The sequence below is a fragment of the Lissotriton helveticus genome, chromosome 6 (assembly GCF_964261635.1).
Source record: "Lissotriton helveticus chromosome 6, aLisHel1.1, whole genome shotgun sequence".
NCBI lineage: Eukaryota > Metazoa > Chordata > Amphibia > Caudata > Salamandridae > Lissotriton > Lissotriton helveticus.
In genome coordinates this window covers 1,907,221,763-1,907,248,836 of record NC_136067.1, presented here as the reverse complement: position 1 = coordinate 1,907,248,836, position 27,074 = coordinate 1,907,221,763, and the positions used below count along the sequence as shown (strand labels likewise).

The window sequence follows — 27,074 nt, the reverse complement described above, 5'->3', positions numbered from 1 at the left end:
AAGTACTGCTCTGCTAAATTAAGACTGCCTGTGTGGACCGAGGACTCACAGGAATCTCCAAGGGTCATTTGGCTGGCACCCTGTTCAAGCCACACGGACAAAAAAGGCTTCTTCAACATTGATGTGTCTTCATACATCTCAAAGCAGCACGACGCAGTGTGCCATCAACTTCAGGCCAGAGTGACACAACTCAACCTCGATGCCAAAGCATCTCCCCACTTGTCCTCGGAAGCCCCGGCAGCTTCTTTGGCACTGACACAGCCTGACGCCAGCACCGACCCAAAGCAATGCATCTTGCCCCGGCACTGGCACATCACAGTGTAAGTCTCTACAATCCCTACTGACTTCCTTGACAATGACGTGGGACCTCGCATTGCAGCTGTTTAGCAACGGTAATCGACCGGGGGAAGAGAGCCTTTTGTTTTCTAAGCCCTGTGTAGCCAGCTTTGCAGCAGCCGAGTGGGAAGTGGAACGGGTCCCAAAACCAGTTTGGTATAGCTGAAGAGGAGGGGAATGCTCATCCCCCTAAATATACCCCTTGCTATAGCACAAGCTTCCTTCATGGAATATTCTGCATGTTAAATGTGCCTCAGCATAGTACACTGTTGAATAGTTTGCGGTAAGACAAACCAGATGTGATGCAAAAGTGGAAAATAGTTTCCCCCACCCAGGATTATTTTCTTAATGGTTAGGGTGTGTGCAGGAGTCTCCCCACCCCAGTGCCCATTGAAATGTACAAATGCACACTCCCTGGACCTGCTGAAGAATAGAAGAGCCTGCACCTACTGTTTCAGTCCTGTGTGGAGACCCGAAGGGCTGTGCCTATTCTCACTTGTGCCCAGCACAAAGAAGTGGACTCCAAGGGTCAGTTGGCTGTCCTCCTGTGTAGCTACAGAGACACAACAAGGTGCAAGAAGCCATTTTCCTGAAGTGGCCAGCTGACCAGTAACAACTGCAATTGGGCTGGAGTGAGTCCAGGTCCCTAAGTGATGTCCCTGAGTTCCTAAAGCTGTAACTTAGAACATGTTTGAACTTCCAAGACCTCTGGGGCATTAGCTGGACTTCAGAGCAAATGTCTCATTGGATACATCTCCATGCTTGCCTGATTGATAGGATGTTGAACTCCATAAAGAAAATACTAAGCCTAAAGGTAGAAATGTTGACCTGGTGAAGCCATGGAAAGTTTCTGCCCTATACAAGGGCGTTGTCAGAAAAAAAAGTTTAATTTCTTCTGAATCGAAATGTACCAGCCAAAACCAATGGCTTAAGCATGCTCTCGTCCACCAGTTATGGGATTCGAGAGGACTTCAGGTTTCTGCAGACGTGCACCCTGGAGTATTTCAACTTATGTTTCAGATACTAAGGGGCTGATTACGAGCTCAGTAGTCCACCAGATCCCCAAACTCAAGGTGGTGTGGCAGGAACTGCTGCACTGCTGGTCTGGCCGCCAAAGCACGAGTGTGGCGGTCCTCCAGCCACAGGACCACAGCAACCGCCCTAGATCCGTGATCCCTTAACGGTGGTGCAGGGGTCTGGTCCAGCAGTATGCGGGGGGGGCCACTGTGGCATCACCAAGCATATTATGAGTTTCCTCACAGTTTTCATGGTGGTGAGCCGGCCATGAAAACTGTGGCAGTGAGGAAACTGAGGGGGCCATGCAGGGCCCCCTGTTGTCTCTGGGACCGGGGATGCATGCAGGGAGGCACCTGAGAGCATGGACTTCACACTCCGTGCCGTGCTAGAGCGTGCTTTGGTGCTCCCATCATGGTGCCTTTCTAACAGGCACCGCCATGGGACCGCAATAGCACTGCTCGCCAGATGTAATCTGGCTGGCGCTATGCAGATGAATTTGGTGGTGGCATGGCGGCTCCCGCCCACACCGCCAAACTCGTAACCAGGCCCGAAGTCACATGGTGAAATCTTTGTCCGGGACAAACCTATATGTTGTATTCAAACTATGGTTCATCATGGGCAGCCTGAAATCACCCTTAGGTTCTGGTCAACTGTGAACAATGACTGCTGACTGGTGTTTTACTTTTTCTTCGTGCTTTTTGACTTAAATATTACAAAATTCATATAATCGATCCCCTTATTGGACTTTTGTAACTTTTGTGTAATTTTACTCGTTAAAGTAATCTCTATTTTTCTAAACCATTTGTGGGCTTTTCATGTTGTTGTGTTTTGACTTCTTAACTGTTTTGCCACTGCTAAATACTTTACATATTTCCCAAGTTAAGCATGTCTGCTCTGTACCGTAGCTACTAGGGGTTTAAGCCCAGATCCAAATTATTGAAACCGCGTTTTACATAAGGTTTGTGGCTTATTCCACACCAATAAACAATCCACTTTCTCAGAATGTTTATTTTAACTTTGCTCAACATTGAAATAAGAAAATCAAATTAATGTTTGGCCTTTCTTTTCTGTTTTCAACAGTCCTTACAAATGAATGCATGGCAATTGCAAAGAATTCTTAATGACATGATGATCAAGGGTAAGACTGGTTTTGATAAATCTTATTTTAAGAGTTTTTGTTTGGGTGTCCTATGTTATGATTTGCTTACATTGAAACCCTTATTTAGTAAATAGTGTGTGCAATGTGTTTGGGTTGATTTACGAAGAAAATCTAATTCCTACTTCCCACTCAATTTTTCTTGGAATTCTCAAGGAATTCCAGGAGTAATCCTGAAAACCTGTGACTGTCACAGCTTCGCAAGAGTAATACCTTGATCATTTGGATCTATAGTAAGTGCATTTTTCTAAAAAGGTTAAATGTAATGCCTACACTTCTTTGTATTTGCTAATTCTGCTTGTTTTCTAATGGGGCACACAAGTTTACTGTGTAAAAATCATTATCTGTTATCTCTAACAATTTGTTTGGTGATCCTTCCGTTTTAGACTGCGAAAATGGATTTACTCTATCCTTTAAGGAAACAGTACACTGAGTATTTTAGGGTGGGAATTGTCCATCAAAACAGGTGATGAATACCCACACGTTCAACTGATTGTGGGGGTTCAACATGTTTTGCAGATGTCTGCAATGGCTTGTATGTCAGACTACCAAGCACAAAAATTTGGAGATACCGATATTTAATTGACAAAATGTTAACTACCAGAAAATGTTGATGCCACTTACATATAGTTAAGTATATTTACTATTCTTGACTCTACATTTACATTCTTTGATGACATAAGTATAGTCAAGATAGAAATAGGAAGAGTTAAGGTTAGTTAATTTGATAGTCAATATTCTGGCAAAGATAATTTGGTAGCACAACATTTATTAAACAGTATTCTGGTTGTATGCTTCTACGATGATGAAAGTCCATAACCTGCCCCTGTTTGTTACATTAGTAGTAGGTTTCCTTTCCCCCGTCATAAGCCACAGAACAAGATTGACCGCGAGCAGGTAGAACCTTTAAATCCTCCATTTTCAGTTCGAATCTCCCTGCTACCGTTGCAAACTGGTGATTCATGGTTGGCCACCAATTGTTACTTAACAGTAAGTGCTTGTAGTGCTTTAATGTCTCGGAATTTAATTCCTATGTGACAAACAGAAAGTTCAACTTATGCATTTTCTAGAAAAAAGCAAACAGTGCCTAACATCTACTTTTTGTTCTACAGATGATCCTGCTTCTCTCAATGGAGGGGGATTCAGCCTGGATGCGAGCCGGGGAATTCTAGCAGTAATAGATGTATCCTTCAATACAGAGTTCATGCAGTAAATGCCAATTGCCCCTTTTTGACAGTAGACTTCAAATCTCATCACATATGAGAAGTATCGTACTCTGTGACGGCACCTGTAGACAGGTAGGCTGATAAACTCTCTCTGACACACAAACACACATGTACTGAGACACAAAGATATACACACACACACACATAGACACACACACACTTTTTTATTTGAGATTAGAAACGAAAATGGAATGGGTGCAGTTTGATAAAGGATGGTAGTCTGGTCACAATATCTTCACTAGTTCTTTCCTTAAAGGCATTTAACTGCATGTCTTTTTGTTAAGTATGGATTGCTATATAGATATATTTGTACTATAAAATATGCATAATGTGTTAATTAGGCTGAACATTAACACAATTTAACACTACTTTATTAGTGACAGTCACTAATAAAGTAGTGTTAAATTGGGCAAGAGTCAGCATCAAGCTATAGACAGGGAATTTAGATCCGTGCTCTATGCTGTCTACATGTTCAGCCTAATTAACACATGAAAGACATAGTGTATTGTCTTTGTAGTTTCTCCTTTTGAATTGTTTTTCCTTTTTTTAATCGTTTTTAATGTAATGACTTGTTTATGGTCTTTGCAATAGGTGTGTAACATGTATTTGTAAAAAGGTATCGAATAAAACAGAACAGATGAATATTTTTGCTAGAACAAGTTGTTGATTTATTAGTGCCTCACTCGTTAGCTATTAGAATATGTGTGGAAGATAAGTGTGACAGAAGTTTGAATGGTTGAATTTGTATCCCATCCAAAGGGAATCTTTCTCCTTAACTTGTTGTTTGGTACAACCAACATCAGACTAGAAGAAAATAATATGTTAGCTATTGGGAAACAAGTGAAATGAGACCAGATATGAACAAGGGCAAGGACCCATTTTTGTTTCCCCACCTCCCCTCCCCAAAATCTCTTGTTCGTTGAGTGTGTGTATGGGCTACTCACAGTATACCTACGGGTATGGGATCAGGACTTGTTTCATAAGGATTTTCCAGATTAGCAATTTGTATTCTCCACACCTCATTTTTCAGGTTGCCCTCACTTACCTGGTCTTTGATCCTGTCATAAGGACTTTAGTGATGGGTTGTTTGTTATTTCTGCTGGTGTATTATCTTGCCTCCCAAACAGCTATTGAAACCCTTACAGAATTCCCAATTTCTTTACCTCATATATGGTCAGGTTTGTCAGGGTCGGTTCCAGTGCTGGGTCTTCTCTTCTTTCCTCTGATATACCTCTTGGTTTGCTCCTTCACCACACCACAATCTGTCCCACGAAGGATATCGAGTGCTGAGGGGTCGGTGTCCGGCGGGAGCACCAATAAGCCTTGGCAAATGCAACCCATGCAGGAAGTCAAGAAGGTGCACGGTTGGGACCAGCAAGGTCCAGGAGACTCACCACAAGCAGGGGAGTCAGGGAACGCCCCAAGCAATCAGAGGAGTCCAAAGAAAACAAAATGGACTCTCAAGTGGACCCACAGGCCGGAGGCACAAGGATCGCGAGGGGACCTCGAGCAGCTCACCAAAAGGAGCAAGCCACGGTGCCCACGAGGTGATGAGGCCAAAGATCTTGGTGAAATACATTTCTGGAGGTTGGGGCTACTTGGAGCCCAAAGCATTTGTCGCAAAGTTGCCAATAAGCATATGCACTTGCAAAATTACGTGCTAGACAGGTGTTCAGTTAATGCAGCCCCCACAATGGATTCAGACCTCAAACTTAGTGAGAGGGCAGATCAGGCCTCCAGAGATGTAGATAACCACCACCCAAGTTGTTGAACCCTTCGGAGTCTGCAGGAGCTTGAGATCAGCAGATCGGTCAGCAGTGTTGAGGTGCCTTCGAATGCAGGGAAGTGACTCCTTCACTTCAAGAGAGATTATCTTCAAGTGTCTTGGTGCTCCACAGATCCTGCACAGATCCTGGATGGTGCACAGGCACAAATGAGGCAGCAGACTGCAAGGGAGAAGAAGTCAGGCCCAAACGAAGTCCTGAAAAGTCCAGAGTGCCCAGACGGTAGAAGTGCAGTGGTTTCAGTTCTGAATCTTATCCCACGAACTAATCTAGGGATCTACACCCAGATAAGCCCTTAAGTAACCTTTCCTTTTTTGAAAATCTCTTTCAATAGTCTATAAACATTGACAAATCCACACCGTTTGTGAGAACTGTTTTGGTCTTTATCAATATATTTGCAATGCACAGTTTATTGCTCTATTTTCTTGCATTGGCTTAAAGGATAGCTCCACCCCATTGTTTGAAGTGTTAGCCGCGCCTGCGTTGGTTGTCCTGTTAGTACTACCCCCCTACCATCCCCCCCTGCCCCCTCCCTGCTCCCACAATTGAAGTCTGGTTGAGCCCCATTAGTATCTATTTGTGTTGGGAAATGCCTGTCAATAAAAAGGGCTACTACAATTATTTAAATTACTGTGACCTTGCCCATCAAGAGTGGGCCAGTGGGCAAAGTAATCTTTAGGATGAGATATCAACCAGTTAAGTTCTTAATATAAATGCATTGCATCTTTCGGAGCATTCTTTAAATTAAGGGCATGAAAACTTTGTTAAATTTGACAACTTCCAATCAAATTTCCTAAAGGATCATTTTTTTCACATCAAAGATGTTTGTATGAGTTGAAAGGAAGTAGATCCTGCAATAATGCATAAAGGTTATCTTCATATATTTGCTTTTTGCTCACATGACTGATGATTGAAATAGCAGGCGTGTGGGGCATAGGTAGATTTCATTTTTTTACCCAAGCATTCCCTCGTAAATTCAGATTATTTAGTTTCAAATATTTGCAGTAATATTTTTATTTTCTCCACTTTTGCCTACTATTCACTTGTGGAAGGCTCCTTTGGCCATAGAGACCTCCATTTTATGTTACCCCAGGTGTAACCACTCTGGGCTACTCTGAGTGAGTGGTCCAGTGTTCCTGGACATGAAGTTTCTGGGTCTGGAAACCGCAGATGGTTTTTACTGCTTTCGTATCCACAGTTGGGTAAAACCAGGGATGTAGAGCGCCAGGGGCTGCAGGACAGAGGCGCAGCTGAAGTGAGTGGCTGATGCTCCTTCATGATAGTGCACAGCCTCCCCATGCCCCCAACAGCCTCCCATACTTTATGGGGTGATTGAGTTTTAATATATGCACTGGAGAAAACTGCATTGATTAGACTGGCTTAAATACATTCTTTTCACTTTTGTTTTCCATGTCAGTTTTTCTCTTTGAGATAGAATTGTCAGTAACAGACAGAGATGCCATATGATTTAATCTGCCTACCAAAGTACCTTAACCCCTTAACATATACACAGTACAGCATGAGTGGAAGACTTGATCTGAAGCAGTTTCATCGCTTATGGAACTATCTGAACTTCTTTAAGGTACAGTGCAAAATATTTAAAGTGCATTTTTGGGGGTTAAGGTCTGATGTAAACTGTATTGTTTTGTGGCAAAACCTCTCTCACACATCAAAATTATTACAACTTTCACATTCAGCAATTATGTGCAGAAGTCTTTAAATATACTGCCCTATTGTGGGACTTCTCAACACAACTGTGGATATACATTCATATTCGTTGCCTTTGCACCATGGTAAATAACCTTGACTTATTGTGAACTTTTTTGACTCATTATCTTTAAAACAAATTTCAGTGTAAATACTTGCCATGAGTGGGGCATCTCTGGTTTTTGATGATAATGATAAAACATTATGGACATGTAAGTAAGTCAGAGTCTGCCCATACGTGACTAAAATACTTGTAAGTGCTTGATGAAAGTGGCAAGTTAATGATTGGTGCCACAGTGGAGTGGTGTGGCTCAATGGTTAGAGGCGGCAGACCCGGAAGCAGAGAACGGCCCGGGACCAGGGTTCAATTCCCGACGCGGCAGGGTCTTGGACCAGGGTCAACGGACTCGATAATTCTCGCCTCGGTGCCTACTCTAACCAGGGAACACACTTGGCTACTCTGGGCATTAAGCTTGCCTCATCTCTACAACGGCCCCCCACAGACGCTGGGGATGCATGGTTTCACCCTGGAGGTACCCAGAAAAAGGAACCATCTCACAGGGAAAACCAGGACGGGTTCTCCAGCGGTCTACAGTGCCAGGACACTTGGGTAGAGTAACAGTGCGCTTTGCAAGTATCCCACATTTACATTTACATTTACACATGTCTTTTTTAAAAACTAGTCTTGCATTCGGTGGCAAAAAGGGCATGCCTCTGTTACCGTAGATTAGGTATATTCATCTTTGGTGAACTGTTTAAATTTCAAGGTGCAATATCTTTGCTTTCAGAAGCTGATGTTTCTTTAAAGAAATTGCATTTCAGAAATATATTGAAAGCTCACATTTAAGGAATACATCTTGCTGGTTTTATGAGGGCTATTGATGATTTTGCTTTCTCGGTTCTAGAAGGCATTTTATGTTTTGACTCCTGCAGGAATCTGATAATCTATTCTATACTGAGTAAAGTGTTCTATATTAGCAGCACTGCTGTAGGGTCCTGGGCATGCACAATGTTTGCCGCCCTTTCTGCTATGTGATCCTGTACGTGCCAGCAAATTGAGCAGCATTACTGTTGTGTGAGCCTGTCATGCATATACCTTAATAACTAATTATTATGTACATTGTGTTGAAAATCTAAGGTTTTGTCACCATTTGTTCTAAGATTTCACAGCCTGGTTGAGGAACAACTCCCTAGAAGAGTAAAACTTACCTTTACTTACCACAAAATGATTTAAAAATATTTCCTTACTCAGAGAATTTAGACTCATTATTTGAAAATGATGGGGCAAAATGCGCCATCTGCCCCTATTTTTCTAAATCCTCTACAAATACATTGTCCTTGCTTTCTCTCCTTACTCTGTCAGTTTAAATCGAAGCAGGTACTTATGACCGGACAATTACTAATTTAAACTGATATCATTGAACTCGGTACAGAACAAACACAGTTTCTCAGGATGTGTACGTCACAAAAATAATAATGGGTTTTAGGTTTTCAAGAATTCCACATTCTAGAAGTCATGAAATTTAAAGACAACAACTGTAACTATATACATTTAGGATGCACATTTGATTGAAACATTACTCTTCCCTTGTTTTCAGTTATACACCTACGAGTTCCCATGCAACTTTATGTGACTTTAATGGCACTATGTTCAATTTGTTTATCATGACACCTTAACGTTTCTTTACTTGATAATTAGGAACTGTCAGGTGGATCAGCTGCTGTTCATGAAACCTGGAGTCCTGAGTCCCATTACTTCTTTCTAGTTCACCACACATTCGTGTTAACCTGTGCAGATTAGTTTATTTCCGTGCCTCAATTGTGTGTAATGAAAATATATTAAAAAAATACTGTTGTGTAGTAAATGCCTCTTTTTGTGTTGTCAACCCCATTTTTTTGTGGACAGTTTTTGCTTATTTTTGAAGTATATGAACTGGGGTACTGCTGAACAGACCCCAGTCTTTGACCTCTGACCCCTAAAACATGGTAAAATTGGCTAATCATCAATTGCTATATATAACTTTCCAGTAAGGCCGTCGTATATGATGTATGAAAATACAACACTGGCATAAAAAGCTAAATGTCGCCTATGGATTGCGGCTCCTATTGTGCCATTTCCTAGGGTTATAGGAAACACATGGGTTCAGGCCTTCAAGTGATGCCGGCTCCTTTTAAACCCGCAGGCCTACCCGTAGAATAAACCTTTTAACAGGAGGGAAACCCTTATTTTAAAAATGTTAATTAAGTCACCTATGTGTAGGTCGTGTACCCCACAAGAGAGAGTACCCTGTGTATCCTGATTCCCTGTATGTTTGAGCTGCTTTCTGGAATGCTGAGAGTGAATGATATACTAGAATGTGGGTATGGAATCTTGAGTGATAGCCAGGGGATGGGGAGTTGTGCAGAGGATGGGGCCCTGAGTAAATCCACTTATTGTTGATGTAACCTAAGGGCCTAACATGGAATTAATAACTTACCTCCTCCCTGAGTGGTTCCAGATTTGTGTATGTAGACTTCTCTGGTCTTCATGCTATTGCAAGATGAGAAGTTTTTCTTGATACTGCTACTTAATAATTGGCATACCTGGGTGGGTGTCCAGCTGCCTGCGCGGGAGTGTCAACTGAGGAGAAAAGGAGGAAGGGCATGGTTGCACAGAGGAGAAGAAGAATGACAATCAGGAAGCTTGTCTTCACATGCTTGAGAGACGCCATTCTTCAGAAGAGTTGGGTGCGGCTGACCAGATGGTTCTATCCTTTGATTTCATCTCCTGTTTTGATCATATATAAGAAGAGTTGGCCTGAGATGGGTGCCAACTGTATTTATTCCATTATTTTCATCATTTTCATCGTCCACTTTTTCCCCCTGATGTTTGCGCTACTGGAGGAGGAATTCAGCCCCTTGAGACCCTCACGGGTATGTAGCCCGCTCTACAAATGGTTGATTGATTGATTGATTGAATTCCTTTGGAATTCTTATTCTGAAATAACTATGCTGTGCTCTTTCTCAACACTGACTCAGGGTGTTTTCAAATCATGCAATATTTATAATCTGCATTCAAGAACTGTACAGATTGCCAAGGAGGTTTTAGCTACCCGTTGCAGCTTTTTCACCCAAAGTTGGATGACGCTTGTCACGTGCATACTGAGTGCAGGATGGCTACTGAAAAGAGTTTTCCTTTCCTTAGACATTAAAGAGGAAACCTTGAGAGCATGGTGGTTTCTCCATATGACCTGTGAGCCATTATGCACAAATACCTTATTTTTCTTCTGGCAGGCAACTGGCAGGGAGTACTGTGCTCCTAGGCAGGGTTTACTGCAGAGACCAGCTGGGGCTGTGTATTCGAACTGCGCATGCTAGATTGGCCAGGATGTTGCTTGTGGCCAGCCTGACATATGTAGTTCAGGCTTACCCAGTCATCATTGCTTTAAGGGGGGCTGAGAAGCAGAGAAACAGCCGCATTGGTCTCTGATGGAGCGCTGTGTTCACCTGTCCCAGCCAATACTTGCACTGCTCTTATGCTGTTTACTATTATAAACCGCATGAGAGCTTTTATTGGCCAAGATGCGTGATGCCTGGTTTTACTTTCTGCATGGCTGCTACACTTATCGCTTCTTGCCTCTACAATATCAAAGGGCACAGCCCACCACGAGGGAGTAATTGTTGCCCCATAGGAGAGCTTTCCTTTTTAACCAGTTGCATGTTGGGCCAGGCACATTTTGTCTCCATTCCCTTGTCCCTGCCGTCCTCTGACAGCATGTTTCTATCTTAACTGTATGAGGATATTCTTTTCCCTGCCAGCATGGTCTGTTGGTGCTCGGCTCCCTCCAAGAATGGATTAGCCCATCCTATCTTACGGTGGAGTGCATGGATTTTGATGCAGCTTGTAGTGCTCATCGGAATCAGGACTTAGAGGAGGTCCAGGCCCAAGGCCGCCCTGATGTTATGGTGCAGCTGTGGGTAAAACCCCGGTTCACTGGAGACACACATGTGCAAGGTAATCATCCTTAGGCCTGCGTTCCTCCACTTGTGAAAGGCCATTAGTGCCCTTCTGTCGCTCATTGAATGGGCTCAGTTCGATGTTCCCCACTCCCGACAATGTCCGTCATCGACTATGAGATTAACGATGTCCCAGTATTAGGAAAATGCTTTGGGGATGGGGAAGACCTTCATCCTTCTTCCTACAGTACTTCCCCTTCCTTGAGTCTTACACGCTGCCCTTAGGCTTCTTCTTCCACTACCTTTCTGTTGGAGCATGGGACCAGGTGCCTTGCTCACTAGCAGTGCATGCATTTCTTCTGTCGAGCAACAAATAGATCACCTGCATTGTGCATGTCTGTACAGACCACTGTCAACATAAGTACTGCCATAGGACCCGCATTTTCTCCACTGAAGGTCTATCTAGACTAATAATAGCTAAGGCCCTCATTTTGAGTCTGACGGTCCACGAACCGCCAGACTCATGGTGGCAGTCTCGCAGCCGCCCTATTATTACCAGGGTGGTCGGCCCACCCTGGGACCACTGCAGCCACTGATGTTCTCTGCCATGGTGTAATCAAGACTCAGTTCCAAATGTGTGACCTACTTGTCCGCTGTGTCTGCCAGTAGAGTACATCAACTAGAATGTGTTGCGGAGGCTGTGATGGTCTGAGGAGGCTGACAAGGTCGCGAGCCTCGGCCTTGGAGCTCGCACCAGCACATGGAGGGCCCTCTTTGACACACGCCGGTGTTGCCAGGTGGGCATTGAGGCCTAGGTGCGCAGGGGCGGGCAAGACTGCTTTGGGGAACAGCGGACCAGGGTGCAGCAGGCGCACAGGATCGCCGGCAACACCGCTCACGGCGTCGGCCTCTTGGCGGGGTTAGAGGTGGCACCCTGGCAGAGACGTTGGCCATTCCGGAAGAGGACAACGTCCAGAGTTACGTGCCTTTTATTCACACCCCTACGCTGGCCTGGCGTACGCCGGATCAGCCAACTCCGCTCGCGCTAACATGGGGGACGTAACAAGCTAAATTTCTGTGTTCTTCCACACTGGCGTCCACTGTCCACTACACTCCAAACACCAGCAGTGTGTGTCAACATGGATCTGTCTGTGGTCTGCATACTGCAGTCTGGCCCTCACATCCATGCCACACTTGGCATTGTATACATTCTTCTTCATCGGTCACTTGCCTCCTTCGCACATGCCTGGTCCCCACCTCTTCCCACATTCTGCTATTGTGTGGCTGAGGTGCCATGCCGTTAATGGCTGATGTACATGGCTGGCGCAGGTTCGCACAGTGAGTTGCGCTGTCGTGTCTGGTGGGTGGGTATGTTGTTCGGCATGTTGTATGTGAGCTTGTGAGGTATGCATTCCCGGTGTTGTGAGTTGCATGATTGTGGTGTTGTGGTGTGTGTTGTGTTCATTTGGTATTTGCCAATGAGCGGTGCATTACCGTGGGTGCCATCCAGGTAGCGCAGGTTGATGATGGACTGTCGGAAGGTGTAGGGATCATGCACATTGCCTTGGTGGTTAGCGTCGACGTTGGTGGAGATTACCCGGTGGTCCCCTATTGCCTGCATATTGATGGGATATGTGCGCTTTCTGTAGTGATTCTTGTGTGCAGTGTTGCCAGGGGGCACAAGTAGGACATTAGTGCAGTCAATTGCCCCCTGACATGTACGGGAAGCCAGCTGTGGTGTAGACGTCTTGATTGCACTCCGGCTGTTCCTGCGCAGTGTGGGGGGAATTATAGATAGTGGGGTACCAAGCTGATGATGTCATCCATGGCCTTTGTGGGGGACTTGGATTGGTCTGGCTGTGTGACTCCTCCATCTCATGCGGTTGTTGGTTGGAGGATACCAGAGGCTGACACGTGCTGCACAGCCAGCAGCTTTGTCTGAGGTGGGATGTTGGTTGTCCGCTCTGTTCGCAACGTCAGCCTGTGGACAATGGTGGTCAGGATGCGGAGGATGGTTGTCCCATCGAGCATGTAGTGGGCAAAGATATTCTCTGGTGTTGGGTCTGTGAGGTTGGTGCACTTTCTGAGGGTCATTGTCTTTGTCTACACTGCCTCCGTGTTGGTCCGGTAAGGGGGGAGGATCCGGGGTGTGGTGGCGTTGGTGTTGTGGCCCTGTTCGGCTTTGCGCTGCATGATCGTTGGATTCATGGCATGTATTGCCCTTCAGGTGTGTCTCTGGGCTGGGCTCCCTTGTGTGGTGCAGGCTGTCGTCCGACTTTACACCAGGTCAGAGGATGTGTTAGTTTCCTGCTGCTAACACAGCTTCTCGCATGTTTTGTGTTCTTATCGCCGATCTGGCTGGTCATTGAGAATGTTGCGGAGTGGTGTTGTTGCGGCTTTTAGCATGGGAACGCTTACTCTGCATCTCATTAGCGATAGTTGCCGGGGTCATCTGTGGCGATATTTTTTGTGGATGCTATCGCAGGTAAACTGGTGATATGGGCTGTTACCACCAGCTTGTGAATGGTGCGATATATTCATCGCCAGTTTGGCTGTGATAAAGTGCCGTTAACTCGGCGATAAGTCATTGAGAATACGTCTCTCAGTCTTCTAAGCCCCTATAACAAATATTTTATTTGTGTACGCTGTAATGAACAGAAATTACTATCATTTGAAATGTACATAGCTGTTTTAAGATAGGAACTTTCCTTGAAATATAAATAACTGATAAAAAATATCTTCGTATGTTTTTCAGGCAATTTTCAAGAAGACAGATGTGAATGGGTCGGGATTCCTTGACAGGTCTGCTTTCCAGAGTGCAGCTGAAACAGCAGGTACACACTCATGTTCTAAGGTGCAGTAAATAGTTTCCCATGTGCACAAACCACACTTTGAATCATCACCTGGCACTTAAATAAATGATAAGATGTTACTATTACTCATCTCAAGTGTGCTCTTTGATTGGTTTCAGATAGATAGTCACTGACTAAGTGTTGCAGAAACTGAAACTTAAGTTTTGTAGGGATGGTGCACAATAAGCCCTGTAGCATGCGCTGAACACACTGGGTCAAGAACGTATGAGACCAGACACATTCAACTGGATGCCAGCAATATTGCATATTACTTTTAAGAAGTTTTAGAACCAAGCAGTTGCACCGTCACTGCCCATGACTGGCTTTCGGGAGTATTTCCCTCTTTCTCGATTGAAAAGAAATAACAGAGCCTACCGAATGAAACGGTTCCTTTCACAGTTTCTTCTTACACAACTCCATTCTCCCATAGGTTGACCATTCCAAAGTTGCATCCTTCTGCATCCTCATCCTTCCATTTCAGGTTTCATTTGTTGATTCCGACTCGTTCACCAGCAATCAGAGACTTCCTCTAAATATGTAACCTTATCTGTGACATTATTGTGACATTACTTCTTCAGCATACTTCTTACCCTTCAGCTGTGTCCTTGGGGCCAAATCACGATGGGCTTTTCCAGTGGAGAGCTAGCAGAGCGCCTGTTTTATGTTTGTAGGGCGAAAAGGGAATTATATTAACCACTATTTCTCTTTATTTTCAGACAGCATAGCTCAAAAAACAAAAAGAGGTGACCAACAATAACTCAATGTTTTCGAGCAGTACAGTCTGCAAATCCAAAATTATATTTTGACTTCTTTTCACCAAGGGCCATCCTCTTGGTCGCTCCCAGTTAGGGGTGGGGGTTTGATGTGGCATCTCTGGTTTGATATGCTTCATTTTTAAAACTCAGATACTTTGAGAATAGAGGAATAACCAAAATAGGAAGATCAGACATGCATGCTGATGAACCCCGGTCTGTTGTGGAAGAACGCTGTACATCCCATACTCTGTCGGACTCTGCCTACAGAGCCACTGGTGATGGCTTCTCTTTTCCTTCTGACAAACAGTAGAGAAAGAACGACACGTGGGCACCCTACAATCGGTCAGGAGGTTGTGGTGTCTGGGTAAAGAGTGCAGTCTGCCTTGAGGGCTACATGGTGCTGCCGGAGGAAGACTTCAGGCCAGGGGACTGCTAGACACAGGTGCAATTTATGTTATCCAGGCACAATCTTGTGTCACTTTGAATTTAGTTTGTTATGTGAAATTCCCAAAAATGCCCTATTACACCACGTGCGGTACAAAAGGGGGTGGTGATGGACGGAGCATCTGAATCAATCAAACACTCACACCCAGTCAAAAGATCTGGGTTTAATCCATCACCGTTCTTTAGCCCACACTGCCAACCCAGTTCAGACATGGCTATATGCAAATCATCTGACCCTGTGCCTCATGGGAACAGTCCAGCCCGAACTGCCAAGCCATGCCTTCCCTGGACTGGAAACAAGCTTCTGAGGACCAGTTTCTGGCATTCCAGCCGTCTTCAGCCCGGCTTGCTTGAATCCAGTGGCAAAGTGAGCAAGGGACTCACATCTGAGCATACCCTGCCACACTTATGGCGGCCAAAAGCGGTACAAAAGGGGGTGGTGATGGACAGAGCATCTGAATCAATCAAACACTCACACCCAGTCAAAAGATCTGGGTTTAATCCATCACCGTTCTTTAGCCCACTCTGCCACCCCAGTTCAGACATGGCTATATGCAAATCAGTCTGACCTTGTACCTCATGGGAACAGTCCAGCCCGAACTGCCAAGCCATGCCTTCCCTGGACTGGAAACAAGCTTCCGAGGACCGGTTTCTGGCATTCCAGCCGTCTTCAGCCCGGCTTGCTTGAATCCAGTGGCAAAGTGAGCAAGGGACTCACGTCTGAGCATACCCGCCACACTTATGGCAGCCAAAAGCGGGACAAAAGGGGGTGGTGATGGAGGGAGCATCTGAATCAATCAAACACTCACACCCAGTCAAAAGATGTGGGTTTAATCCATCACCGTTCTTTAGCCCACTCTGCCACCCCAGTTTAGACATGGCTATATGCAAATCAGTCTGACCCTGTGCCTCATGGGAACAATCCAGCCCGAACTGCCAAGCCATGCCTTCCCTGGACCAGAAACAAGCTTCCGAGGACCGGTTTCTGGCATTCCAGCCGTCTTTAGACCGGCATGCTTGAATCCAGTGGCAAAGTGAGCAAGGGACTCACGTCTGAGCATACCCTGCCACACTTATGGCGGCAAAAAGCGTGGCGTAATTTCGCACCATTTGTGGAAAAGATTTAGAATGAGTGTACGGGAACAAATACCAATGGCCAGGACATGAGCAGCTGGTGTTTGTGAAATTAGTCCAGATGTCCAAAATGGGTGGAGAGCATGAATTTCATGCTAAAATAAAGTGACACTTGTGGACACTACTAGGAGCTACGAAAGGAGGCCAGGCCATGATCTTCATACACATACACCAAAACGCTTGAGGTCAGGCAGCCCTCAGAGTAAACTCCTGGTGGCTGAGCTTGGAATAGAAACTAAAAACCCTTCTGGGCCAGAGAAATATTGAAATAAGTGATCTGATGGTGAGCAGCATTTCATGGGCCTTCATGGAGCTTGGTAGTTCATTAAATATTCCTCAAAGAGCTTGGGGAGTGTGGGGTTCCACTCAGGAGTGGGGAAGTGGAGTGGCACATTGTTCAGGAGTTCTGTAATGCTCACTTTCCAATAGTCTCCTTGACACAGGGAGCAACATGTGGGGAATGGCTGCCCCCATGACCTGAGGAGAGAGTCATAGAGAGAAGAAGGAAAGCAGTGAAGTAGGAAGAGGCAAACTCCCATTCCTCCTGCCCACGCAACTAAAGTGGACACTCTTGGGAAGGAGAGAGTAGAGCAGAAGCCAGCAGCCCCCCAATTGATAGAAGAATTGTTGCCTGAAGGGTGAGGAGCTGGTCTGACCTTACAGGCGTGTGCTCCTGTACAGTCCAGTGGAGCCAGTACATATGTGCCCTACCAGAGAGGCAGGCTAGCCACGTGGCAAAACAGAACAGAAACAATGAGACCTTTGGCCACATAAAAGGAGGTGCCAGAGGACAAATGGAGCACCCCCAGAATCCCCTGCTGATTGATAAAAATGTGCTTTCTTGCACTTTGTTTTGTGGGTGGGCACACAGGAGCAGTCGTGCCCCCTCCCATAAGGACCACAGACGCATTCCACAGAATTTCTATTTGCCACCCTGAGGCTCCGGGGTCCAAGAAGAGTGACCCCAGATGACATTATTTGGATTTGTAGCTTCTTCTGGAACTAGGGTTATTGCCCTGAAGCTTTGGGGGGCTTTGGGGTGCATAGTCCCTTACTGTTAGGTTCTCAGTGGTGGCAAGGGAATCTTGTGCAAAGTAGAAATGAGACTCTGAAATGGGATGTCCTTTGTGTTAATGCTTATTGTTGCAGGGATTGTATGTGCAAATGAATATTATATTCCGAGCATGTTTCTGCAACAAATTAAAGTTAAAATCTGTGTATTTGTATGATACAATTATGGAATGTTCTCCATGACTGAAATGCATCATGAGTGAAGTGGCTACATTCTACCATGATATTATATAGGACACTATGCACGCCTGGTGATGCACCAGCCATTAGAGGTGCTTAAGGCATAGGGGGTCCTGTGTACATTTAGGGAGTTTTTTGAACATGTGAGCTTTCTGGGTTGTGTGCCCCTTGTAGAGTGTGACGCCCCTTCAAAGGATGTACACATGGTAATTTACACATGCCGATATGTATATATTTTGCACAGTATTTATTTTTGTGTGTAATAAAGTATATTGCCTTCTTAAAAGCAGAAGTGCTGATTTGAGACTGATTTAGTACTGGTGGTACCCAGTGTGACAATGTTTGTTGGTGCCCCCACATCCATGGTGGAGGTGGAAACCACCTCCATCATGGATTCCCTCATCACCACATTTTAACAGTGCCCCTCAAGTTTTCATAACCACTCTCTTTCAGATGCATTTTGTTGCAGGGATTCTGCTCTTACACAGAACTGTGCACAGAGACCCAGAACCTCAGTGTATTGTGGTGGACCAAAAACTCACCTCAGTACCTAGAACCCCTAACCGACTAGCTTCAGAGTCACATTAGCTCTTCGTCCTATAGCAAAGGTACCAATGATTAGACAACCCAGAACATGTGACTTAGGTCACTCTCAGGAATGGTGGGAATCCAGAACAATCTTTCGTTTGTTATTCTAATACCAGTCCACAACGTGAGTAAATAGAGACACGGAAAACTTTAAAATGTTTATTTTAACGATGTGCTCTAAAATGATTAAAAATAATACGATCAGCATTGTTACAATTCCATAAAACACAAAGGGAGAAATAATTTTATAATGATAGTGGAAACAGGTCCTATAGTGCCTTATATACCACCCTCCCTGGTTAGGAACTATGTTTTATATAATAATAGAAGGTCTATTAGGCTTGAATGGGGAACCCCATACCTCCAAGATCAGCAGAGGTGAATCACATCAGGATCTGCAAAAGCTCTCTATCTCTGGAATCGGATTTTCTCCAAGTGTTCAAATCATGCATGCAGTGCAATACTAAAGGCACCAGAATTCCAGCTAGCCGCAGCTGCGTACAAGTTGTGTATAGAGCATGGGCCGATCAACCCGAACAACAGCTAACATTGTTATGATAAACTTGGAGGCTTCAGCACTCACTGTACAGACTAAGGTTGAGATGTAAGTCTAGGGATTTTGACAACAAGCCATTCCCATCTGAAGAAATGTACACAGCCTAACTTACAACAACAGTTACATATAGTGTTGTGTGCAAAAACAGCAAAAAGGTAAAATGGTGTTTAAACTTCTAATAAGCCTATGCTAACATAGCAATGTGCGGAAGCAGGGCCCTGCCTTCAGTACAATTTAACTAGTTATATAGCGCCACTCATACTAGTGTAAGGTGTCAGAACGCTTTGCATCACACAGAGACAAACAACCATAAGTGTGTAAATCTGGCTATAGGATATGTTACATAAGCGAGAGGACTACAAGATGTGGGAGTGACATGCCGTCCATACTGCTACGCAGTATAGTTTAAGAGTGCTTGGTCTGGAGAAGCACTAACTCAGAATTGAAAATGGAACACCATAGTTTGGGGTTATTTTTAATAACAAGAATCGATTTCTACCCAAATGAACTATATTTGCTCTAATATATACTTTACAATGTGCATGCAGTTTTTTTTATAGCAGTTAGTAATTCACTGTTCTAAATTAGAATTTTAACTTATAAACTGCAAGTATCAAAATATGTTTCTTAGAAAAGCAATAACCCACTGACCTATTTACATAACATGCACGCTATGATTTGCTCAGTACATGTTCTTTGAAGCAGGCATATTAATCATCTGTGTTTTTTTATGTTCACTAAAAAACCTCAACTAGACAAAACTGGATCTCTCTCCAGGAAGAACATTAATCACCGGAGTTATCTTGACATTTTTTTTGTTGCCTGGGCATTGCTGGAGGCAAGGAACGGAGCAGCAGGTGCTTTTGAGACCAAAATAGCACTGCCAGAAGTCAACACCCGTGCGGTGGAACCAGTCACGCTGCCCTAGAGCCAGCCCTGGTGCTGATGGGAGAGCAACTGATTAACTCTTGTTTGTTTCCCTGCTGAGGTTTGACTCTCTAGCGCACAGCACCCATACTAATTAAAACACAGCCTGCTCTGCCTTGCTACCCTGAGAGTCAAAAGCTAAAAGGAGTACTTGGTTACCAGTTTGGACGTCCACAGTATCGGGGTTCAAGACAAGAGATGCAACGCACCCTAGTTGGCGCAGTTGAGGCCAAGTGCCTTCTCGCTGCCTGGGATCATCTGAACCGGATCACTCACAATGATGCCTTGTTAAGAGTCCCTAGGATAAGGAATCTGAAATGGGGTGGCAGAAGTTTCCAATACCTAGCCCCAAAATTATGGAATTCCATGCCCCTACATCTTAGAACTCAAAAAAGTCTACCCCAATTTAGGCGGGATCTTAAAACTTGGCTGTTTTAATATTTGGCTGCATTATTCTGTTTCATCTCCTCTACCTTGTACCTATATTTCTGATAGTCCAGCGCTATGACGCCATTGGCATACACGCGCTTTACAAAAACCCTCATTTCATTTCATTTCATTTCATGTTTTCTTTTAGGCAAACTGTTGTGGTTTCAGAAGAACGTTACTGGAGCTCCTGGAGGATCTGTTGCCACATGAGAGCACCAGTTTCTGGGCCAGATACCTCGGAGTGCTGTGATGTAGGGCTTTGTGAGACATACAAGCGATTTTTCTTTGAATAACTGCTTCGAAAGGTAGCCAGTTAAGATCTCTAAGGTTAGGGTAAATGTGACAGTGTCTTTTAGAGCCTGTGATGAGCCTGGCTGCTGAGTTGATTGATGCTCTTAGAGGGGCTGTTGTAGATCTGGGAAGTGCGCAAAGAGTAGCACTCCCATATTGAAGTCTCTGGATTACTAGTGCTTGTACTGCCAGTTTGAAGTCATTTGTTGCAAGGAAGGGGTTTAAGTTTCTCAATGTGTTCATCTGATAGTTTGCTCCTTTTGTTGCTGCACTGATGTGGTTCCGCATGTTTAGATTTCTGTCAAAAGTTAATCCCAGCAATAAGAGGTTGGCAGTTGAGCGCTGTTAGTTGTTTAAGCCATTCTTGTATAATGGTTGATTGGTTGGGTGGAGCAATTAGTAGGACTTCAGTTTTCATGGTGTATAGTTTCAGGTGGTTTTCTGCCAGCCAAGTCTGAGTTTTTTGTGGCGTTAGATTGAAAGATTCAATGTCATCCAGAGATTTGATCTTTAAGTATAGCTGTGTATCGTTTATGTACATGTGATAATGGATGCTTGAAGTGCTAAGAATTTCGGTGAGCGGTTCCATGAATAGGTTAAAAAGTGTAGGTGAGAAGGATGAGACCTGCCAGACTCCTAATGTGACTGGGACGGCGATGGACAAGGATTGTTTAACCTTGAATCTTTGTGATCTGTTTTGGAGGAAAGAGGTGAACCAATTTAGAACTGACCCTGATAAGCTTATTCTATATTTCAGGAGGTCTTGCAGAATGTCATGTTTGACGGTGTCAAAAGCCGAAAATAGGTCGAGCAGGATTAGCAGACAGGCTTCATTTTGGTCTAGGATTTTTAGTGCCTCATCTATTATGTGGGTCATGGCCGATTCCGTACTGTGCCCTGCACGAAAGCCGGATTGGTATTGGTTGAGCAGGTTGAAATGGTCTATGTAGTTGCCCAGCTGGATGTGTACACATTTTTCCTAAGAGTTTAGCCAGAGTTGGGATGTTGGCGATCGGGCAGTAATTATCTAGGTCTGTGAGGTCTGCCATTGGTTTCATTAGGATTAGGGACACCTGCCGTGATTTAAGGTTTCTGGAATGATTCCTTGAAGTAGAGGGGTATTGATAATCTTAGTCCATAGTAGCAGTAGCAGCCGTATGAAGTCTTTTAGGTTCAAAGCTGTGAGCGCTTTTAATATTGCCTCTTCGCTATAAGTTTTGAAGGAGGACCATGCAGCGTTGTTTTTGAGGGTGAACATAGGTGTGCATACGATTGGGGTTGCTAGAGGGGGAGATGAAGTGTCCTTATGAGTGTCAGTATGAGTTCCTAATGCATTAAGTAGGTCCGTCTTCATATTTTTTGTCTTCTTAGTGAAGAAGGAGGCAAATTCTTAGCAGCTGGGTAGTGCGCCTAGTCTAGCTTGGGCGGGTGAGGTAAGCTATTAGATTGGGTTTTGTCTAGTTCAAATAGTTTTTTGGGTCCATTCTTGGCTTGGTCTAATTGATTTCTGAAAAAGTCTGCTTTTGATCGTCTGATCTTTCTATAGTAGGAGTTTCTGGTGGCTTTTAGCAGCTTAAGGTGGCCAGGGGATGGTGGTTATCTCCATCACCGTTCAATTAGTCTCAGGGACCATCTGTCCTCATTGAGTCTACTGTCGTACCATGGTTGTGAATCTTTTGTGGAGAGCATCTTCAGCTGTAACGGAGTTAAAGTAGTGATTTCTCAGAGCTTGAACATCAGATAGGCCTTCAGGGAGAAGCAAGAGGTTGACACTAGAAGATGTGAGTAAGTTGGTGCTGGCATTTTTTAGGTTTGTCATCCATATTTTAGGTCTTGTAGGTTGTGATCAGTATAATTGTATTGATTCATTAATGAAGAATGTGATGGAATGGTGGTCAGACCAATCACAGGGGAGATTCGTTCCCAGCTGAATGGATTCAACATTGAAAATAACCAAGTCTAGGATTGAGCCTATGTCGTGTGTGGGGCTGTTGCAGATTTTGGGTAAGGTCAAGGTCTGAGAGGAATTCTTTGAAGCAATTAACCGCAGAATCATTAACCACTTGGATGCTAAGGTGTTTTATGGCTTCCCATGTAATTTCCATTGAAGTCAATGGAAACTCCATGACGAGCTGGGCTCGTCATGAGCGTCGAAGGGGTTAAGGTCATTCTAATGGAGATTGAGATCTCCGAGGTATATTTGGGTATTTTGTTGTTCGGTATTTGTAGACACGATATTGATGATTTGTTCAGTGAAGGGGAGGTTGTCACCTGGAGGGTGCTAAACTGTGTGCAGTGAAGAGACTGGTTTGTTTTTACTTGTGATATCTATACAGAGGTATTCACATGAAGATAATACCGGTGAATGTGAGTGGTTCACTGAGAGACTGTTCCGATGTATGCAGGCAATACCGCCTCCTGGTCTATCGGATCTATCTAATCTGGTGATGTCATGGTTTGGGGAACCAGTATGTCAAGGATTGGTGTAGACGACTCATTTAACCATGTTTTGGTCAGAAATAGGAGGTCAGGTTCTTGAGTGAATGTGAGATCAGCTATATCAGAAACTGTTTGTTGCAGGAAAAGTGATTAGTACTATTTCAATTAGTACCAATCTCCCTTCCTGTTAGTACCAATCACCCTTCCTGTAACAAATAGTTTATATTACGTGCTCTAAGGTTCCTAGTTTTTAATATGAAAGGCTTGTCACTGACCGCATCTTAACTGTTAATGTAGAGACCACTCTCAGGCTAAGAGGGCTGATCTGACTAAAAGGCAGTAATGTTTACAAAGCTTCTGGATAGAAGCCCACAGACCACAGCAGAGGTCATACAACTAGAGATCTAAAATGGAAAAAATATGGGGGCATATTCTCAAGGACTTATCACCGAGCTAGCTGCACTTTATTGCAGCCAAAGTGGCGATAAATGTATCGCCCTATTCACAAGCTGGTGCTAACATCCGATATCACCAGTATTCTTGTGATAGCAGCCACAAAAAACATCGTCACAGATGACACCGGCAACTAACTCTAATGATATGCAGAGTGGGCGTTCCTGTGCAAAAAAGCCGCGACAACACCACTTCGTAGCGTTCTCAACGACCAGCCAGATCTGCAATAAGATCACAAAACATGCGATAAGGCGGGTTAGAAGCAGGGATTAAACACCTGCTCTTATCTGGTGTAAAGTCGGATGACAACCTGCACCATAAAAGGGAGCTACTGATCATGCAGATCAGACACCCAAGAGGGCCACAACACCCACCGCCACCCCCCCCTTCCGGGGCCCTACCCCGGGCACCCCCCCTGGACGAAGTAATTTTACATCTACTTTACGAAATCATGAACAAAACAATTCGCCTGATGTTGCACAATTACAACAATTACCATTCATGTGTGGTCAGAAAAAGGAGATTCATCCATTCATCGTTGAATTTCCAAACAAATCATATTATTGAAATTAAACTCAAAACAACTATTGGGAAGAGTCATGGTGGGTTTCTCTAGACAGATTCATCCACATCTTTGTCCTCTGGTGTTTCATAGGCCTCATATGTGGGTGGTGCTGCTCTGTCTCCAGAACTGTGTGGCAGTGACACATCAGGGGCCAGAGGTGGAATGTCTGACGCACTGTGTGGCACTGACACTTCAGGGGGCGGAGATGTGGATGGAGTGGTAGCAGCAGCATTCATCCGTGCCAGGCCTTGTAGCAGCAATGCCATGAGGAGGGTCTGCAAGCCATGGAAGAACCCAGCTACCTCTCGCTGGTGTGCAGACGTGGCAGCCGCTCTTTCCACCTGCGTCCACTCCATGTTCTCCATGATCCTCCGCATGTGTCCCAACTCCCGGGTGACATTGCTGGAGCCACTCTGACTAGACAGTTGTTCTTGTCTCCGAGTCAGGACTCCAGAGATGTCAGCTATGGATCGTTGGAGAGCATGGAGAGGACTGTGGGTGTCCGTTAGGGACTGTGAGTGGTTCCTGATGATACTTAGACACCCACGTTTGGCATCTAGGGCCAGATGTAGGTAGCCCTTTACCGGTCGGAAACGGCCGAAAATACCGATTTTCAGCCGTTTCCGACCGGTAAAGGGCAATGGAGATGTAGGGCCTCAAAAAACTGACATAATCGGTACTTTTACCGAATCGGTAATTTTACCGAATCGGTAAAATGACAGAATCGGTAAATTTACCGATTCTGTAAATTTTACCAATTCGGTAAATTTACCATTCGGTAAAATTACCGAATATGTATTTTGAGATGTAGGTAGCACTTCTAACAGTGCTACAGGGCCTTTAGAATTCGGTATTTACCATGCAATACAATTGCATGGTAAATTACGAATTCTTGTGTACATGCACATCTGTGCATGTACACCTGTGCCATGTGGCTCACAGACATGCCCTAAGGGCATGTATGTGTGCCACATGGCGCACAAGCCAGTTACAGGGGTGCAACAGGGTGTCAAAGTGACACCCTGTCCCCCTTATTAATTCGGTATTTTTACCGATTCGGTAAATACCGAATCGGTATTTGCTATTGAATCCTACAAGGCCCATAGGATTCAATTGCAAATACCGATTCGGTATTTACCGAATCGGTAAATACCGAATCTTACCGATTCGGTAAAAAATAGATTTTTTACCTACATCTCATTTACCGATTCATAAATACCGAATCGGTAAAATTCGGTATTTATGAATCGGTAAATGAGATTTACCTACATCTGGCCCCTAGTTTGGATGCCATGTGGTCAAACCCCACCCGTACCTGTTCAGCCACCTTCTCCTGGCACCCCAACACACGGCGTTTCGAAGGACGTGTTGTTTGTGGCGGTCCTGGGAGGCAGTTGTGGTGGTGGGTGCTGCTTGCTGTGTGGTCTGTGCAGGGTGTGGGGTTCTTCACGATGCAGCTGGGCTGCCCTGCTCCTAGAGGTGAGTTGATGTAGCTGTCAATGAACTCTTTGCGGCCGTCGGTGTCGAAGGTGTGGAGGTCCTCTTTGTCATCAGTGAATAGAGATTCGGCCTGCTCTGCAGGAGGTGTTGAGTTTCCCTCTGCAATGTGAAGGGGAGATGCTGTTTAACTTTGTGTTCACATGTATGTTGAAACATTGTACATTTTTACATACAGACTGCATGACAGTGTACATTGTGACGGTCTGAGAGGCGCTGCCTATTTGATGCGGGACAGTGGACATTTCTACAACATCACAGATGTATGTTTGTACTTGTACATTATCAACTCACATTTTGCTGTTATGCCAAATTTGATTGGCTAGTTTCTACACACAAGCTGCACCAGTTGTGTCCTCTGTTCTGTTGTGAACGTGTTGCAGTTTGTACCACATTGTTGTCAATGTTGATGTGCTCTGCATGTTATGTATGTATGCTGCATTTTGGGAGATTCGCCCCTGCAGCTCTGATTTTGCTTATACAGCTGAGATGTTGCATACTTGGCTACGTTGGGCTCTTGGTGGGAGTTGGGAGTCTGGGGCATGGTTTGTCCGCAGAAGTGTTGTTGATGTCAGGGGTTGTTTGTGCATGTGGATGTGTCAGAGTGTGACCTGCTCTGTTATGGAGGTGGTCCACACTCAGCCAGCTCAGTGTCGTAGCGTGCAACATGTCATGATATATTGACTGCAGCAATGCTATTCATCATGCAGTGTAACTTGCATTGTCAGTGTGGCTCACAAACATGCCCCTTTGCTGGGTTTGGCACATGTGCATGGGTTGGTTGTGAGATTTGTGGTGTGTGGGAAGGGCCCACTCTGGGCACATAGTCGATGGGGGCTTACTTGCTGCTTCTAGGTATGCTGCAGTGTGACAAGGGGAACAGAGACATGCTCCAGAGTCATTGTGGGTGTGCACTGTGGAATGGAATGGAGTGGAATGGAATATATTCTTATATAGCGCAGACTGTCACCCTACAGGTATCCTGGCGCTTTGATCGAAGTAAAGTTAAACCAATCAGCAGCTAGCTTCCAGCATTTAGAGGAAGAGTAAAAAGGAGTCAAACCCTAGGAAAAAAACATGTTTTAATATGCTTCCTAAACTCAGAAAAGGAGTCCATTTGTCTAATATTCTGGGGAAGCTTGTTCCAAAGGAGAGCGGCAGTCACACTAAATGACCTTCCTCCCATCCTGGAGCGTTTAAATCTAGGGGTGACCAGCAGACTAGCACTTGAGGAGCAGAGTTGTCTTTTGGGATGATACCAGGAAAAATGTTCTTGTAAAGGAATAGGGCCTGTTGTGTGCCATTGTGCCCATCTCCCCCTTTCCCCCCAGTCCCGGCTGTTGTGTCAGGTCAGGTTGAGCAGTGTCCGGTCCCCCAACTCCTACCAGCAGATCTCCACACTGATGACTGTGGACACCATTTCCTCACTCTCATCCAGCTCCTCCTATGGCGCTGAACTCCCACCTCCAGTCTGCATTGCTGCCATCTGGTTGTAGGCGAGTTTCTACTTGGTTTTGCGCTTCACATCATTCCAGCGCCTCTTGACCTCTTCCATTGTCCTCCTCAGCACTCCGACTGCATTCACCTTGTCCACGATGGACTGCCATATTCCATTTTTTGTTGCCAATGACACAGTGGAGGTGACGAACAGTAGTTGATGGTGTTCTATCACCTCCATTATCAGGATCCTGTTTTCCTGCGGACTAAACTGCGTCTTCCTCTTCTTCTTGT

General features: G+C 44.8%; 1 protein-coding gene across 1 annotated transcript in view; it reads left to right on the top strand.

Moving 5' to 3' along the window:
• LOC144762929 (calpain-13-like) overlaps positions 1 to 20,391 on the top strand; it is a 449,243-nt gene extending 428,852 nt beyond the window's left edge. Inside the window, exons 18-20 of the mRNA XM_078648231.1 lie at positions 2,434 to 2,500; positions 3,622 to 3,718; positions 20,247 to 20,391. Of these exons, the coding sequence (XP_078504357.1) occupies positions 2,434 to 2,500; positions 3,622 to 3,718; positions 20,247 to 20,391 (309 nt within the window). The remainder of the gene's footprint in view (positions 1 to 2,433; positions 2,501 to 3,621; positions 3,719 to 20,246) is intronic.
• Positions 20,392 to 27,074: the final 6,683 nt, after the last annotated feature.